Below are 14,696 nucleotides of genomic sequence, written 5' to 3'. Positions count from 1 at the left end.
TTTAAAACTCTAATGAGCAACCTGATACAGGTTCATACATTTTCCTGACACCTCTTACTGTGGGAATAAGACGCATAAACGTCCCCCAGTTACCGTGGTGTGCAAGCAATAAATACATTATTTTAAAACTCATAACATTATGGTAGAAAACTCAATAAGAAGATCGATTTTCTTATGTTTTATCCTGTGCCGTTTATTCAGCGCTTTGGCAACTGCACCGGGCGAGACTGTGCCATTGACTGGTAAGAGAGATGTCTTTGTCTTTAACGCTTGATCTAACTGGTATTAAAACCTGCAACATTTACAATGTTTAATGTGCCTTGATTTCTTTTTAAATGCATTTCTGTTAGCAGTGTGGTCATTGTTTTCATTAACAATGACTAACAATAACGTCTGTGATTTGAGATTTAAAAGTACAAGTTAAGCCCCGCATTCACCCGTTTGCGATGTGAACAAACCTATAAATGAATGAATGGACGTTTAAAATATCCGCTTCTGACATGCTGGAGCTGTGTGAGGAAAACCCGGAGAATCCACTAGGACTCGGGGGTTGCCTTTTAAACGACCGCCTATTTTCCACGTTTTTTTAGGGGTGTATCAGATGTTTCGCACTAAGCTAAAGCTAGAGGGACTTTTAGTGATGAGGATTTGACTTTGGAGACACTGCTTTAATTTGCTTTTTTGGTGGCATTTAAATATATTGCGCGGTACTCGACATAACGGCTGCCGTTCAGCTGACGCTAGTCATTACAAATGCTCTGACTAAAAAGTAACAGATTTATTTGATAAACTGCTAAACTCGCGGTTATTTGGCAGAGCCTGTAAGGTGAACTAGAATGTTCTCGCTTTTATTATGAATAATAATTAAAAAATAGCCTCGTTTTTGCATTCCCTTCTTCTAGTAACGTTAGCTCGATTGTTCACTCCACGAAGCTTTCAATAAAATGTCTCGAGCACGTTATGAAACGATTACGTTTAGCTGTATTGGAATGGCTGAAGCCCCTAGGTTTAGTATTATGTTGTTTAAATTCCTTTGAGATTACACTGAAATTCATTCGTGTTATTTAACAATCCGTTGTAGATGACCTAGAGTATGACTTGCCTACGGATCCAGTAACGTCATTACTCCATGACAATATCAAGTACAATATGCGGAAATCTTTGGATCTGGATGAGGATGGCTGTTACCTCATTCCCGGGAATGAGGAAAGCGTCGAGAAATGTGGCTTCAATACTTCAACCAAGACTATTCTGATCATTCATGGGTGGACGGTGAGAAATCTATTTTTTAAGGCTCATAAGTTCCCTCAGATCTTATATTATTTGTGGTATGAAGCAACAATTAAAAAAAGGTCCCTCAGATTTCATCTTTGATGTATGTTTTTGGGTCACACAGGAGCAGGTTTAACTAAATACGTGTTTTGCTTTTAAGTAGTAAATCGTGGAATTTTACACTTGTTTGCTGGATGTCTCTGTGTTAGTATGGTAGTATAGTATAGTAAGGGGTGTGTTCTCTTTCACAGATGAGTGGGATGTTTGAGAGCTGGATGTACAAGCTGGTGGCGGCTGTACAGAAAAGAGAGTCCGAAGCAAACATGGTGGTGGTAGACTGGCTGGGCCTGGCCCACCAGCTTTATCCCGACGCTGTCAACAACACTCGCCGGGTTGGAAAGAGCATAGCTACTGTTTTGGACTGGCTCCAGGTAGGTCTCTATTAAACATCCTACTGGGTGCGTTTGTTTCTCTTTGTGTGCATGCGTCTTTTGAGCAAGCGAATTTGCAACCTGAACGCTCTGCTTGTGGTCTTGTACTTGCGTCTTTGTCCGTAATGTTCGTTCGTTCGTTCTTAGAACAGCATAGCAGATGTCCTGGTTTGTTTTCTCCAGATGGGGCTTTTTGTGTTTGTTATTTTGAAGTGTTTAGAGTTTGCCCAAGGCATCATGGGTATTCTTAAGGAACAAGAAGTATTAATGGATAGAGTTGGCTTTCTAAGCTGACTTGGAGGCATTTGGACACATGTGAAAAGTATAAATGAGCAGCAGAGTAATCTCGCCCGCCCATAACACACACCCTTGTTGGCATTGAACATACAGCAGTGATGCATATGAAACAATGACTTTGACAGCTCAAAGCTGGTCTCATCTGTCTTATGTGGAGATCTTAAAAAGAAGAGAGCCTTAGGCCAAATTAGATATTTTTTTTCTTCCTCAAAAGCTATGAGCATCTTTGGTTTTGCTTAGATGTCGAAAAATATATTAAAATGGACTGCTCCTTTTTGTTTATTATAGGAAGAAAAGCAGCTACGACTTGAAGACGTGCACATGATTGGATACAGTCTCGGTGCTCATGTTGCTGGCTATGCTGGAACTTTTGTGAATGGAACTATTGGACGTATAACTGGTAAGATTTCCATCTTTGCAACATGTACATCTTGAAGGCTTGTACACCACTTTTTTTAAAATAAGATTTTGTAACTTTTATTTTGATTAGGTTTAGACCCCGCTGGTCCCATGTTTGAGGGTTCAGAATCCCACAAAAGACTTTCTCCTGACGATGCTGACTTTGTCGATGTCCTTCACACATACACGCGGGGAGCTCTTGGTGTCAGCATCGGCATCCAGGAACCCATCGGACACATCGACATCTATCCCAATGGTGGAGATGTACAACCAGGCTGTTCCCTGGGTGACGTGTTGACCACCGCTGCCGCTGGAAGTGAGTACTTCAAAACCATACATTTGACAAGTTATTAATGTAATAAATTCTAACTTTAAAGCTCTCTTAACAATGCTTTGCAACCACACAGATTTCATAGAAATCATGAAGTGCGAGCACGAACGGGCGGTGCATCTCTTCGTGGACTCCCTTATGAACAAGGACCACGTCAGCTATGCCTTCCAGTGTACCGACCCCGATCGCTTCAAAAAAGGCATCTGTCTGAGCTGCAGGAGGAACCGCTGCAATAGCATCGGTTACAACACCAAGAAAGTGCGCAAGAGGAGAAACAGTAAAATGTACCTGAAGACTCGTGGGGAAACGCCTTTTGGCGGTAAGTCATTCTCATGCGGCGTCCTTGTTCTCGGTAACATGCCGTAACTCTGAGTCACCGAAATGAGGTTTTTGGATTGTGTTAAACCAGTTTGTCGCTCTGCAGGTTACCACTATCAGATGAAAATGCATGTGTTCGACAGGAAGATGACGAAAGATGCAGATCCCACTTTCCACATCAAACTATACGGGTCCCATAACGACACTACTAATCTCAGTGTGGACATGTAAGCATCTTAACATTATGAAGACCTTATACATTCTGATTTGTGTCCTGCTGGGATGATTTTCAAATGAATACATATAAAGCAAGCTTTTAATGCTTGGGTTAATGTTCTCTTGGAAGTCCTGACCTGGTTTCTCTGTGGTTTTCACAGGACTGATGGAGTTGGTCTAAACCTCACAAACACGTTCCTCATCTTCACTGAGGAGGACATTGGCGACCTTCTGAAAATTGGACTTCGCTGGGAAGGCCCTTCTGACTCCTGGTCGTCTGTATTAAAGCACATGAAGTCATCATTCTTTTCGTGGTCGAGTGAAAAGGCTGAAAAAGTTCTTGAGATTCGGAGGATCAGAATCAAAGCAGGCGAGACCCAGAAAAAGTAAGTTAGGGTTAGGTATTATTTGTGTATAATACACAGCACTGAGAGCAGTGGCTTATTTTACACTTGAAGTTGCTACTTTTATTAATGCCATAATGTTAAATCTATAGAGTCACCTTCTGTGCTGAAGACACTGAGATATCACCAGGAAAAGAAATAATGTTTTTAAAATGTCGCGATGGCTGGGAGGTGAAGCCCAGGAAAAGGTACGTATTCACTGCTTCCATTTGCATTATGCAATATGTGTGCATGTTTATATTTACATCCAGTATCATGCAAGCATGTGTGCTTTATTGCTGAATATCAGAATGTCTGATGTAGATAAAGACAATGTGCTGATATATGGCCATAACGGCTCGAATGCTCTGTGTCTAGACTGAAAGATGCATCCAAGCCTCCATTAATCATTTGTAAATGAATAAACAAACAAAAGTTGAATAACACCAAACTGTCTTCTAATATATCTGTAAATACTTTATTTCCCACACAGATTGCACTACTGAAAAAGCACTGTTACAATAGAGGTGGCACAGGGCCTGAGCACTTTTCTTTGTTTCTGTACACGTTTGGCGGGATGTTGCACCGTATTTGTTTTCAGTGGGTTGAACACAGAACATGCTGCTCAAATAGCCAGCTGTGCGAGCTGGCCACCGGACTTGCTCAGGGCAGATTTTCTACCATTGGGATGTTCTGGATTGTTTGAGATTTTTTTGTAGATCTTTGTCTTTTGATATTGTGTACTGTTGTTTAAAGCCTCCGTTCTGTGAATCTCAGACTCTCCTCAAAAACATGATCCTCGTCATATATATATTTTTGTATGTTTTTAATTTATGAAGGATGAAAAGCACTGCAAAAAGCCAAGCCTATTTATCAACTTGCACACCTTGAACCAAGGCTTAAGTTAATTCTCTCTCAAGTTACCTGACGACCACTTATTTTATGTGTGTGTGTCTGTGGATTTCAACAGCGAGAAGGATTTTATATGAATTCACAGTATTATTTAAGGTCAGGAAAATGAAGCGGAATGCTCGTTTTGTCTTTAACAAAAAACAGTTGCACATTAGTGCCTTGTTGTGTACAAGTTTTATGTATATAATGTATAAAATACTGAAGAATTTGTAATAAAAAACATTGGATTCTCAAAGCTGTAGTATGTGTGTTTTAATGGAGAAAAGTTAGTTATGTGTTTTAACAAATGTAGAATATTTTTGTTAATTTCATGTTGCATACCTAAAATTTTTATTTTATTAACTTAGGCTGATTTGCATGTACCAAGTGCTTGTGTAACATGAGTATGTATAAGAGATCTCATAAGAGTCTTAGGTTTTTTGGGGGGTTACAGTTAGTGTTGGGCGATATTCTCTTTAGTCAGATCGTTCTATCGCCAGCCCGTTGATCGCCGATACACGATGGTGTCGAGGGGCGGGGCAATTTACGCACTTATTTATGACAAGCAGATTTGTGGACAAAAACAGAATCATGGCTAGAAAATGCTTGTGAGTGACTGCAATTAGCATTCTATCAGAGTTTAAGTTCAGTGCAGTTGGCCACATTCCCACCGCAACCTTTTAAACGAGAGAAAGTAAACTATTGCTGTAAATCAATACCCGTAATCCAAATGTGTCATTGACACCCGCGTGCGCTGTTATTACTTGATTGCCAAACGGGAACTACTCGTGCTCTGGTTTTAAACCCTCACGCACATAGCGAGTCTACGTTGGATGGACACTATTGTCCATTGTAGTCAAATTCAAAAAGTTAAACTAGAAACAGCGCAAAACTATAATGGCTCTCAGTTGTATGCGATATATTCACCAAAAAGTACACTCCTCAAGGTTAATTTGTTCTTGTTTATCAATGCCTAAGTATATTGTTCCGTAACTGTACGTCATAGGTCTGAGAGCATGGGTCACAACAATAAAAACAGGATGGATGTCCAGAATGTATTATACTGCACCCAGACCCAGTAGAACGTACTGTTTTAACGCTCGATTGGTAAATACTTCATCTAATGCAGTACCATGAATTTAACAAGTTGTCTTATTCGTATGAATTTGTACGCTGAATTGTACAAAAAACTTATGATTACTAGAAAAAACAATACCAAAACCCTGCCCCCAAGCATAACGTCCCTGGCGCGAAACCGAAACGTATTAAAATGTACATATCGTACGAACTCAAGAATTAGCCAAAAGTAGCCAGTATGCTATTTCGGACGCAGCCATTTTTTGTTTTGCTGATCGAATGTCCTGATACACATTCTGATAGCAATCACTAAGTAAAATTGTCTATTTATATACATAAATATCCTCTGTAGAAGGTGCAGGACCATCAAATGTACGATAACACTTTACAATATGGGGCTATTTGTTAGCAATTAGTCAATACATTAGCTAACATGAACAAATAATGAACAATATTTTCTAAAACATTTATTAATCAATTTATTAAGCATTTATTTTTTTAATCAAACGTTGTGTCTGTTAATATTAGTTAATGCACCTTGAACTAACATGAATAACTGTATTGACATCAACTAACATTAACAAGAATGAATAGGGTAAATGCTGAAAACTAAATTGTTCGTTGTTAGCTGAAGCTATACTGCTGTTAACAAGTACAACCTCATTCAATCATTGCATTCGGTCTGAATGCAATTATAGGATCTTCTTGTCTATCAAACTATGTATTTTTTTGGAGTAAGTGTGGCTTTGTAAAGAGAGTGGGCTTAAGCTCAATGCTAGCTTGCTATTGCTAGCCTCTTTGAAATTCCCTAGCTACCTTTAATGATAAATTGGATGTTTTTAATAAACATGTCTGCTAAAGAAATGTAATAAAATTTGAATGTTATTATAATCACTTATGTTTAGATTAGAAAAATCAAATCTTTTATGAATGAAGATTGTATGAGGGCTTGACAAACCTTCAAAGTATTTGCGGTGACAAATCTTTCACTAATGTTGAAAATGTGTCATGTTGGCTTCCTCTATGGTGTGATGGATAAAGAGGGCAAGCAGATAACATTGAATGGGCTGATCAAAGATATCCAATAGGTGTTGTCTGACATAACGCTACCTTTGTAATATGATACAGTGATGCAATCACTTCTCACGATATACAGTATCTCCATAGTTATATACAGTATATTTACCATTTCCGGCTCAAACAGTTATGCCGCTGATATTAAACCATATCAATGACTAATGAAAAGGCCTAATGAATAATCTGTGAACCGAACTCTACAGTTTTAAATCTGAAAGGCTGAGCCCTGTCCTTTTATTTATCTACTGTCAAACATTTTGATACACATTATCATTTGTATGATTGAAAACAACAATAAAGTCATCTAGAGACTTTGCAGTACAGCCAACGCAGAGCTTTCCTTCAGCCACCTGAGAAGCTTTCCGAACATTACGTCACATGATTTGTGTTTCATAAATGTACACACACACGCAATACAACCTGTTTACAAACATAAGTCTACCCAGATTCACTACCCAGTCAGGTGAAACCCCCCACCCCCACACATACCCACAGTATGTGGGCAGACACACACTTCTCTAGCAGTGCACATGTCCCCATTCAGAAGATGTCATTTCCATCACCTACGATAAACGCTTGTATGGAAATGTCTATTTTCATCTTTGGCAAACTGCGCAGCACTCGTGTGACTATGTAGAACATTATGAAAAGAGAGTAGAACATACACCGTGACTCTGCGCTTTGATGTCACTGGAGCCGGAGGTGAACTGCGCAGAATGTTCCATTCAATCTTCTTGGAATCCATTGTTACGTCACACAGCGGGACATTCTGGAAACATTGCCAGAGGGGGTGTTGTCCAGCAGAGCTACAGTAACACGCCAGACATCATCTAGTCAAAACACCTGTTCCCATTGGCATTTAGACCTCTGAATATATGCAAAGTACAGACCAGGGTACAGTGATTTACAAGTCATATTAATAAACAGTCATATTAATAAACCGATGTGATGAGTTGGACACAACCTTGTGCACATGATTACACATTCACAGGTCTAAATACACAAAGACTGAATGATCCCATAGTCCAAATGTGAGAATGTATGGCATGGGTTATGAGATCATGACTTCAGTCTTTCACAACTTGTGAAAATGAATTTTATTTGGTAAAACATATTTCATCAATTCATAACTATACAAAAATATCTATTTGGACTAATCATAACATGTCCCAGTTACTGTAGCTTCAGTTTATAATCACAAATAAAGCTGCAAATTTGCATGAGCTTTAAAATAGCAACATGTTTTTTTCTATATAAAATGACTTAAAATATAGAGTAAGAAATTGATTTTGCTAATTACTAATTTTTATTTTCAGTTTGCTCCAAATGTTGCACATGTATAAGAAAATGTATGGGGAATGTTAATTCAAATACAGAATTGCATTGCCGTTTTACACGGTTACATATCACATATGGCATTAAAATCCAGTCAGTATTATGCTTTTATAGTCAAATGATTCATTTTCATTGAAGAACAGAGAGGTATTTTCACCTGTTGTATGTATCAGAACCTGCATTTACAATTAAATTTATTAAGGTTTGATCAAAAAAAATGTTTCCACCCTTTCCTAACAAGAGCTTATATATTAGTTGATATGGTCTCATGTTTCTTGAGCTCTTGTTCATTGCATTCATATTTGCTCTGCAGTGAATTTTACATGCACTTTTCATATATTGTACCCAAATGTGGCTTTTCCCAGAAAAAAATCATTTTTCTAAGAAAGATTCCATTACTGGTTTCATTTCACTTTTTCTGTTACATGAGTATTTTTTTCTTATTTCCTTCTGTAATAGACGTCTTTCGAATAAAGGGGTTTTAACCCGTGAATGACTGAATGTTCCTGTTTTTGTTGTAGTTGATACTATAAATCTTGGAAGTCCTGCTTGTCAACACAAACCATAAGAACCTTTTCATGTGTCATAACTTGCAATATGTTGGTGTTACAAATAGTTCACTTGAGAAGCTTGAAAACACATTCACGACAATAATTAAGAACCTAAAGAGATTTCAGATGTTTTCATTATAATTTTGTTTATAAATGTTATATTTCTTGACTAAAGTTTATGAAAGCTTGACAATGATAGATTTGGGAAATTGATCTTGTGAATTGCAGAATAAAGTTTGGAATGTTGGTGTGGCGAGTATGCCATTATCTAAATGGGTGTGATAATTCTATGTGATTCTAAAAATGCATTCCTCTGACACCTTTGTAATCTTTTGTGCCATATAGCTGAAGTTATCTAACATTTCACTGTGCATGTTTGCAGTAAGAAATTACCTTGGATTTACTATAGATGTGTGTGTATAATTTGATCTGATCTTTATCAGCCAAAACAATAGACAAACACACATTTTCCACATTGAACACATAGTGTATAAACATTTACAGTGCAAAGTTGAAAAAAATGTAAACCCTTGAATTTGACACTCCTTTGGTGGTTCATTGTGCGAATTTTAATGTTTATTCAAGAAATGCACCAAAGCAACTGTAAGAAGAAAAATAAGAAGGTCAGAAGCTGCTGTGTTGTATGTCTGACGAATCCGAGTTATTACAGTGAAAGCAACCTGGAAACAAAGTAAATCTAGTTTAGCTGGCTATAACAAAAACCCTATAGAAATGTGAAGAAAATATACTTGGCAACTGGTTTAACCATTTTGTATCTGATGACTTCTTAAGTGAGTTGTTTTTTGGGGGGGGGGTAAGACTATACAACAGAGAACAAGTGAAATATATTTTGATAATGTGGAAAACAGTAGACATCTGTACATAAATGTATCAAGGAATTTTTGCATTTAAAAAAGAGAGAAATTTCTTTTATGATGTGCACAAGTGACTTGAGGATGAAATGTAAAAATGTAATTTGTGATTTGTGAAAAAGCACCAAAGTGAGAAAAGCATAGAACCCGTCCAGGCGGATAAAATGGTCTGGAATCTGCACACGAGTAATAATGATGCATCATTTTGATTGAAGACATCAAGTACAAACAAGCACAACAGTTCTGGACTAACTGATGATCCAATTGGAACCGCCCTGTTTCTGCATTTGATCACCCATAGATGCATTCTTAGAACTTTAGGTGCATTAGCATTTAATTGTCATCAAACATAACATTTTTACCAGTCTATACTGATTTGACTCTACTAGTAGCACCAGATAAGGATGGAGACGGGAAATATTAATTACCATTCAACAACACCCGTGAGAAAAAAAACAGCAAAGGCCGTAATCATGTCTACTGTAAATCTTCAGCAATCCTGTATTTCTTCATTCCTCAAGGAAGAATCATTCAGAATTTACGGGTGAAGACTCATACAGTACAGAGATGTGTGTGTGCACATCTAACCAATTTTGGATTAAGAACCATCTCATTGTTTAGTGAAAAGAATGGCGTCTCCCAGGCTCCACAAAACTACACATCTCACATTAGACGTGTCCTGTGAGACTTTCTCATGGGAAACAAGTGGCTGACAAGAAGAATGTGAGAAAAAGAGAAAAGGTCTTGGCATGGGTTACATGAACAAGCCTACTGTAAATATCATAAGAAACAAAATTGTTCACAGTCTGACTTTCTACATTTGCATAATCTCACAATTTCCTTCAAAATCAGATTAACTCTTATTACAGTTTTTCTCAGTCGCTTTGGTACATTTCTCGAATCATCCTAGACATTTGCAAAACAGTAAGTGCATTTCTCAAAACAATTCGTACATATAGCAAAACACCATGGATTACCTGCAAAAGCCAGTCTCTTACTCAAAATCCTTAGTTCATCTCTCAAAAATAAATATCTGTGTCAATGAACATGTCAGTGCCATCAGAATGACAAGTCCTTGTGTACGTATAAAACAGTCAAATTGCTTAGTCATGTTGTCAATATAACAGTGTACTCTGGAGGGATGTTCTGATGTAAACTATGGCTAAAGTTTTGATGACAATTATTGAAAATTGTAGGTTACACCTTAGTGTATGTGGGAGTTTGATTGCAAGAGACTGGACATGATTCACATTTACGCTTTTACTGTAATTTATTGACAGACGTCATTTATACGTCATTGCGATACAGAAAGGAAAAGACAGCACTGCATAGCACAAAGAAAAAAGCAAAAGTAGAAATGTGAACATAGGACAATCTCCTTAGGGAAAACTGTACATGCAGTGCTGTAGGAATTACAGCGCAGTCTTCCTACACCTCCTGACTTTCCTGTCTGTTGGGCCACAAATTCTCATCCACATCACAACGAATATCTTCTCTTGCGATGCAGCGTGGAAAGAATCTTTTAGAGTGTCTTATCCAGCCTCTGCAGGCATCTGCTGTGATGTCATCACACGCTGCGTCCATGGCAGCCAGAAGGGTCATCTGTGTATGTGGCTGGCGATCATATACTTTCCATCTCCATGCTGAGAAAAATTCCTCAATGGGGTTAAGGAATGGAGAGTGGGGTGAGAAGAACTCCATCAGCATCCTGTTGTGGGCCGCAAACCATTGCCTGATGATGTTGGAGTGATGGAAACTGACATTGTCCCAAACTATCACGTACTTTGGCAGGTCATCTCCAATCTGACCCCTCTCTTGTTCAGGGATGAGATCCCTGTAGAGAGTGTCTAAAAAGGTGACAAGACGCTCTGTATTGTATGGCCCAATAATGGGAATATGCGTTAGCCCACCATTCTCAGAGATAGCAGCGCCCATGGTTATGTTCCCACCCCGTTGGCCTGGCACATCAACTGTAGCTGATGATATTTCGACCATGCCTTCTGCATTTCATTAGGTTGAAGACTGCCTCATCCGTGTAGATGAAGCTGTGCAGTGGTTCACTTGCTTCCAGTTCCATTATACGCTAGATCCAGAAGACACAAAATGAGTTTTATGAATTACATGCATTTTCATTTTGGCCAAGATACAGTTACATCAAATGTGTACAGCACATATTGCATCTTCTTTTCTACAGCCATAGCAAATGTGTAAAGGTCATACTTACTGTACTGTATATAGTATACAATATTTTACTGTTTACTGGGAGGTACAGTTGCTGCATGCTCATACATGTTTTAAGTGTACATATTGGTAGCGCAGCTCCTTCACTCTTTCACCATTTCTTTCAAATGGAACAGTGTACAGCTGCTTCATATTCATTTGGTGTCTTTTTAGCACCCTGTCAATGGTTGAGATGCTGACTGTTAGGATGTTTTCAAAGATGTTGTTGTCCTCTATATAATGGCACTCTTTATCTCCCTTAGGCTTATGGCATTGTTTTCTACAACCATGGTGCAAATAGCCTCCTCATGTTCAGGTGTGAAAAGGGGCCCTCTGCCACCCCTGTGAAGTTGTCTTGCAGTCCTATGTGGAAAAAATATAGTAATGCAAAACACAAAATTGAGTAAGATAAAATGTCACTGTTTACGTAAAGTATACTTACTGTATATTGTAAAATGCAAGTGGAATACTGTAATATTGTATGAAGCATTACAGAAAGTATACAGTATTACAGTACAGTGCCTATTGCTAGATTACATAACTGTTCTGTCGACAAAAAGTCTGAATGATTGAGGACAGTTGTTCTCCCAAAATTTGGCTGCACCCTTCGACCAGCCTCGGCCATTGTAAGCCCATGATTGAGAACGTGGTCTACAAGTGTGGCTCTTATCTCATCACAAATGCATATGTCTTCGTCCTCGGCCTCTTCTTCTTCTTCTTCTTCTTCTTCTTCTTCTTCTTCTTCTCTCTGGCTGTTGACCCTGTCCAATTCCTTGTCCTTCCATTGTCGAACATTGTAACATTGTGTTGTGCTCCGGCTATATATACTGTATATACTTGCCAGTTGATGGTTCATGAGATGCACATTCGTTAGAGAAAGTCAAGATTCACCTGGGAGCAATTTACCAATTCAGGACAGATTTAGAAAAAAAGTCTAATGGAAATGTATAGAAATATGCTTGACATATTATGACAACTTGTTCAACCATTTTGCATGTAAAGACTTATGCTATGAACAAATGACTAGATGTTTAGAGGGGTAAGACAATTGCACAGAGAACTATATGATACATTTTGAGCAACATGACAATAGCAACTGATAATGTAGAAAACAGTAGAGAATGGTACATGATCATTTGCATGGTTGTACCAAAGCATTTTCAACTTATTCAAAGAAATGAGAAACTGCTTTTTTGATATGCACAAGTGACACAATGATGTGAGGATTGAACAGGTAGTTTTGAGAATTTCAATTCTGATCTGAGAAACGTACCAAAGCGACTGAGAAAAACTGTAATAACTCAACTGTGTGCGAAGAAAACCATATTTAGCATTCTGAAACATGCAGGACTTACAACCACTTTTTGCTGCTGTGTGAATGAGACCAAAAGAAAAGGAGGACTTTGAGAAACTAAATAGACCTGCTTTTAGTCTAGAGCTGAATTACAGGTAATACAAAAGTTGAGGATGAAGGAAGTACTGATATTAAAAACTCTGCTCAGATGCTTTAACCCTGAATGCACCAGATGCATGTTTTTGTGTCTAGTTTACTGTTGTTAATTTGAAAGCATGCTCAAAATGCAAACTACCACATCACCACAACATTATGGAAAAATGCCAAGAATTTACAACATAAAAACGATAAAAGCACCACGTGTAAGAGTGATGAAACATATTCAGGTTATATGATCCGGGGGTAAAGGGGAGTCAGCATGAGGTAAAGATAATAAATACAAACACTACAGTCTTATCTTTGTCTACAAGCGTTATTACTGTTAGATAAATGTTCCAAACACAACTCAGTATTACAGTACTGTGAAATATTATAAAAATTCTGCTTTTTGGAAAAAAATGCCCCTTTTTCATTAGTAATTGCAATGCTGGTAAACTGATCACCCCAAAAGGAGGGGACATGTGGATAAATGGGAACTGTTATGAAAGTGAATCACTTCCTTACACAAATTGTATTCCCCAAGGATCACATTTTTGGAATCAGATCATCATATGACTCCTCTTTTCCTTACTGTAAATCACAAGGGAGTAAATCCTAAAGGTAGAACTTTCCCACAGACATCAAAAGGAGATTGCCCCCTCTCACCCTAGCGTGATGGGACAGTGAAGTATTGTGGGTTTTTCATCTGAGAACTGGCATGGAGGCCACAGGCTCGCGACACAGTTACAAGGAAGCCGTTCTGCACGTCTTGGAATGCATGGAAACATACAATTGATCTATTGTTTTAAAGAATTGCAGTCTTTTCTAAAACGCCTAACAGGTTTCACAGGATAGATAGATAGATAGATAGATAGATAGATAGATAGATAGATAGATAGATAGATAGATAGATAGATAGATAGATAGATAGATAGATAGATAGATAGATAGATAGATAGATAGATAGATAGGGTAACACAGTATGCGGTTTTCTGGTTTCAAACATACTTGACTGGTTCAAGTTCAACTAAGTTCAACTGATATGAAAAGCAGTGGGGGTCACTAAAGGTCTGCATGCCCAAGGCACAGTTTAAAGATGAAAAATGTTCAGTCGTAAAAAACATGAGAAATTAACTCTTTTTACCAACAGATCCACAATAAATTTGAAAAGCATTGATTTGAAATAAAGACAGAGGCAGACAACAAAGCCCTTTCTGACTGATGCTAGCCGTTTTTGCTGTGGGTGTAACCGCTTGAAATAGGGTTTCAAACGATAAAGAAGAGTGAAATAAATGTAAGGTGGTGATTGGTCCACAGCAACTGCATGATTCTGCCTTGATTCCCATTGGCTGAGTTTTATGGTCTCACCTTAAACAGGGTTACTGGAGTTCAGTGACATTCTCAAAATGTGGCGTGTGCGGCTTTACTACCAGCTCTGTTTATGGAAGCTTTTTTCCGGAGAAACACGTGTCTACTGTCAGTTTCTGGCTTCTCTGTAATAGAGTTAGATCACAGCCAGCCTGTGTTTGATCTTAACAGTTCTCACTATGCTGGACAGCATTTGCTCTTTTATAGTATATTCTGCTAACCTTAC

At 38.2% G+C, this 14,696-nt stretch overlaps 1 protein-coding gene across 1 annotated transcript; it reads left to right on the top strand.

The window, feature by feature from the left end:
- The first annotated feature begins 18 nt into the window (after positions 1 to 18).
- Positions 19 to 4,788, top strand: lipg (lipase, endothelial). The gene is made up of 10 exons (XM_057356572.1): positions 19 to 242; positions 1,082 to 1,272; positions 1,524 to 1,703; positions 2,289 to 2,400; positions 2,491 to 2,715; positions 2,807 to 3,049; positions 3,155 to 3,275; positions 3,426 to 3,650; positions 3,761 to 3,856; positions 4,141 to 4,788. The coding sequence occupies exons 1-10, from the start codon at positions 140 to 142 to the stop codon at positions 4,151 to 4,153; spliced, it is 1,509 nt and encodes a 502-aa protein (XP_057212555.1). The 5' UTR covers positions 19 to 139; the 3' UTR covers positions 4,154 to 4,788.
- Positions 4,789 to 14,696: the final 9,908 nt, after the last annotated feature.

Source organism: Triplophysa rosa, linkage group LG17, assembly GCF_024868665.1.
Source record: "Triplophysa rosa linkage group LG17, Trosa_1v2, whole genome shotgun sequence".
Taxonomy (NCBI): Eukaryota; Metazoa; Chordata; class Actinopteri; order Cypriniformes; family Nemacheilidae; genus Triplophysa; species Triplophysa rosa.
Note: the sequence above shows the minus strand (reverse complement) of the source record. Positions and strands in the feature narration are given on the sequence as shown.

What these genes read in the sequence shown, in the direction of transcription:
- lipg (XM_057356572.1), top strand. Translation starts at nt 140, where the DNA reads ATGGTAGAAAACTCAATAAGAAGATCGATTTTCTTATGTTTTATCCTG. An exon ending in CTGTTTTGGACTGGCTCCAG is followed by an intron (nt 1,704 to 2,288) that starts GTAGGTCTCTAT and finishes TGTTTATTATAG; the next exon opens with GAAGAAAAGCAGCTACGACT. An exon ending in TGGGGAAACGCCTTTTGGCG is followed by an intron (nt 3,050 to 3,154) that starts GTAAGTCATTCT and finishes GTCGCTCTGCAG; the next exon opens with GTTACCACTATCAGATGAAA.